The sequence below is a fragment of the Aptenodytes forsteri genome, unplaced genomic scaffold (assembly GCF_000699145.1).
Source record: "Aptenodytes forsteri isolate BGI_AS27 unplaced genomic scaffold, ASM69914v1 Scaffold123, whole genome shotgun sequence".
In the NCBI taxonomy this organism is placed as follows: Eukaryota; Metazoa; Chordata; class Aves; order Sphenisciformes; family Spheniscidae; genus Aptenodytes; species Aptenodytes forsteri.
Window position 1 is genome coordinate 4337216 of NW_008794408.1, and position 542 is coordinate 4337757.

The 542-nt window shown below is 53.3% G+C and overlaps 1 protein-coding gene across 1 annotated transcript in view; it reads right to left on the reverse strand.

Moving 5' to 3' along the window:
* Positions 1-363, reverse strand: part of JAG2 (jagged 2) — a 72824-nt gene extending 72461 nt beyond the window's left edge. The window contains exon 1 of the mRNA XM_019474393.1: positions 44-363. Within this exon, the coding sequence (XP_019329938.1) occupies positions 44-277 (234 nt within the window). The 5' untranslated portion in view covers positions 278-363. The remainder of the gene's footprint in view (positions 1-43) is intronic.
* Between the last annotated feature and the right edge of the window lie 179 nt (positions 364-542).

Genomic DNA, 542 nt, shown 5'->3' on the forward strand with positions numbered 1-542 from the left:
AAAAAAAAAAAGGGCGATAACAACAGCCCGACCATCAACCTACCGGCCACGCGAACTGAAAGGGAATAACAATCCTGCCCGTCTCGGGGGTTCTGCCTTGATGGGAGTATTTGTTGCTGTTCAAATAGAAAATATTTCCACCGAGAACGGGGGTAGATCCGAATCCGTAGTTGCAGGGTCCGACCGGAGTGATCTTGGCCTGATATTCCTTGAGGCAGACTTTCACGTAAGTGTCGCACTCGTCCCGGGTACAGTCCAGGTTCTGGGGGCTTTTCATGCCATCGCAGCATTCCCCATTGAACAACTCGCCGTTTACATTCCGCACCGAGTTAAGCTGCAGCTCGAAATAGCCCGTGGACCGGGACACCTAAAAATAAAAATCAAAGGGGAGACAGCCTCGTTACTGCCGCGGCCGGGAGCAGCGCAGGGAGCGCGGCGCTGCGGCGAGGCGCTCCGCGGTTCCCCCCTCCAACTTTCGCCGGCTGCGGATTTAACCCCGCCGCAGCGGCATATATGTATTAAAAAAATATTTTATATAGATA